Here is a 2,063-nt window from a genome sequence, read left to right on the forward strand (position 1 = left end):
GCAGCATCGCCCGTGTCTCCAAGCCGCCTCCTGAGCACCCAGAGCCGCGAGCGGGACTGGGAGAATGCGTCCACCGCCTCCTCGCCTGCCTCTGTGCCTGAGTACACAGGTGAGACACCCCCCCCCAAGTATGCAAAGAAGTTTCTTCTGTCACCAGGTACATGGGGAAAGGGACCTTACTCTCCCCCTCCTCCCCCTCACAGACCTGAGTAGGGGGAGGGACTGCCCAGACCTCGGTACACAGTTTCTGCCCCATACCCCAGCCTCCCACAACCCAGGTCCCATGGGACCCTCACCACATCCAGCCCCCAGAACCCAACAGGATTCAGTCCCCTGCCCAGCACCCCCAGTGACACAGAACCTCCTCATCCAGCCGGGCCTCACTGCCCTTATTCCCAGATGCCTCAGCAGATGCAGTTGCTGCTGAGATGGGGTCTGGCTACGGCCCCTGCCTGGGGAGGTGGTTGGCGGGAGAGGGGCTGGGTTAAGCCCCCCACGGCTGTCCGAGCTTTAACAGCACCCCCTGGTCCCTCCCCCTGCAGGTCCAAAGCTATACAAGGAGCCAAGCGCCAAGTCCAACAAGCACATCATCCACAACGCACTGGCGCACTGCTGCCTGGCCGGCCGTGTCAATGAGCCCCAGAAGAACCGTGTGCTTGAGGTCTGTTGTAGAGGGGGGCAGGGGGTTAGTGCCAGCCTGGCTGTAGGGGGGTGTGGGCACCATGGAGCCCCAGTCTCAGCCACCCATAGGCCTTGCCTGATAGGGTGGGCGGGGGGTGTCCTGGGCTGGGGGCCAGTGGGTACTGAGTAGGGGGATCCCCTGCTGAGTGGTGGGCTGGAGGCTGGGGAGATCCTGTGAAGTCCCATGGGGTCTGGGCAGGGGGTTGGGGGTAGGGCAAGGGGGGATAAAGGCTGAGGCGTCCCCTGTGGGGGCTGGCCTGGGGTGGGTGGGGAAGGACCCATTGGTGGAAGAAGGATCTGAGGTGGTGCTAGGGCAGGGGACCATGTCCCATTGCAACTGGGCTGTGGTGGCTGGACAGGGGGCAGGGTTCAATGGGCACTGGGTTGGGGGGTCTCCTGTCTGACCCCCTCTCACCCCACCACCCCTACATTGCCCCCCAGGAGATTGAGAAGAGCGCGGCCACTCACTTCCTGATCCTGTTCCGTGACGGCGGGTGCCAGTTCCGGGCATTGTATGCAGCAGGCACTGAGGGCGAGGGGTTGACGCGCCTGGCAGGCTGTGGCCCCCGCGCCGTGGCCCCCACTATGATTGAGGGAGTCTACAAGTACAGCTCAGATCGCAAGCGCTTCACACCCATCCCCTCACGCTCGCTCTCCATGAGCGTCGATGCCTTCACCATCCAAGGCCACTTCTGGCAGGGCCGCAAGCCGCCCACCCCCAAGAAGCCAGGGACCCCGAAGTAGCCCCTGGCCAGCACTGAGCTAGCCCTGGGTCCTGAAGCCCAGCCCCTGCCTGCTGGTGACCCCACTCCCTGGACTGTGGGGGTGGGGCAGGGCCTGGACACTTGGGTTCCTAAGCTGAGTCCCCACTCTGGGGTCCTGGCCTGCTGGACTGCAGCGGGCAGGGCAGGACCCGGACACCTGGCTTCTGAAGCTAAGCCCCCCATGCCAGGCTGCTGTGGGTGGGGCAGGGCCTGGATGCCTGGGTCCTAGAGGCTCTGAGCTGGGCACATGCCAGGGGGTGCTAGGGTCTGGTGGAAACTGCCAAATCCCCTTACGAGCCCTACGGTCAGAGGGTGTGGGGGGTCCTGCCTACTACCCCCCTGGGGGGGCTTTTGCTGCCTGCTGATTGGAGTCCTAGTGCCCTTAGGGGTCTGTGTCTGTTGGATGAAGCTGCACGTGGAGGGGGAGGGGTTGGGTCAGAGTCGTGTCCTGCGTCTTGTCGGGTGTCGGCGCTTCTGCACCGGTGAAGGAGGGTGTGTGTCTCTTGTCTGTTTGTCTGTCTGTCTGTCTGCCTGCCCCCCCCACCCTTGCCTACTGGGGAGTGGAGCCTAGGGGGTTGCATTGGGTTGGGGGGGGGGGCCCTATGCTGATCCTGCCAA

At 64.3% G+C, this 2,063-nt stretch overlaps 1 protein-coding gene across 1 annotated transcript in view; it reads left to right on the top strand.

The window, feature by feature from the left end:
• The window catches only part of CAMSAP3 (calmodulin regulated spectrin associated protein family member 3), a 19,916-nt gene extending 17,860 nt beyond the window's left edge, over positions 1-2,056 (top strand). Inside the window, exons 16-18 of the mRNA XM_025216157.1 lie at positions 1-109; positions 543-661; positions 1,123-2,056. Of these exons, the coding sequence (XP_025071942.1) occupies positions 1-109; positions 543-661; positions 1,123-1,425 (531 nt within the window). The 3' untranslated portion in view covers positions 1,426-2,056. The remainder of the gene's footprint in view (positions 110-542; positions 662-1,122) is intronic.
• The last annotated feature ends 7 nt before the right edge of the window (positions 2,057-2,063 follow it).

Source organism: Alligator sinensis, unplaced genomic scaffold (genome assembly GCF_000455745.1).
Source record: "Alligator sinensis unplaced genomic scaffold, ASM45574v1 scaffold1509_1, whole genome shotgun sequence".
In the NCBI taxonomy this organism is placed as follows: domain Eukaryota; kingdom Metazoa; phylum Chordata; order Crocodylia; family Alligatoridae; genus Alligator; species Alligator sinensis.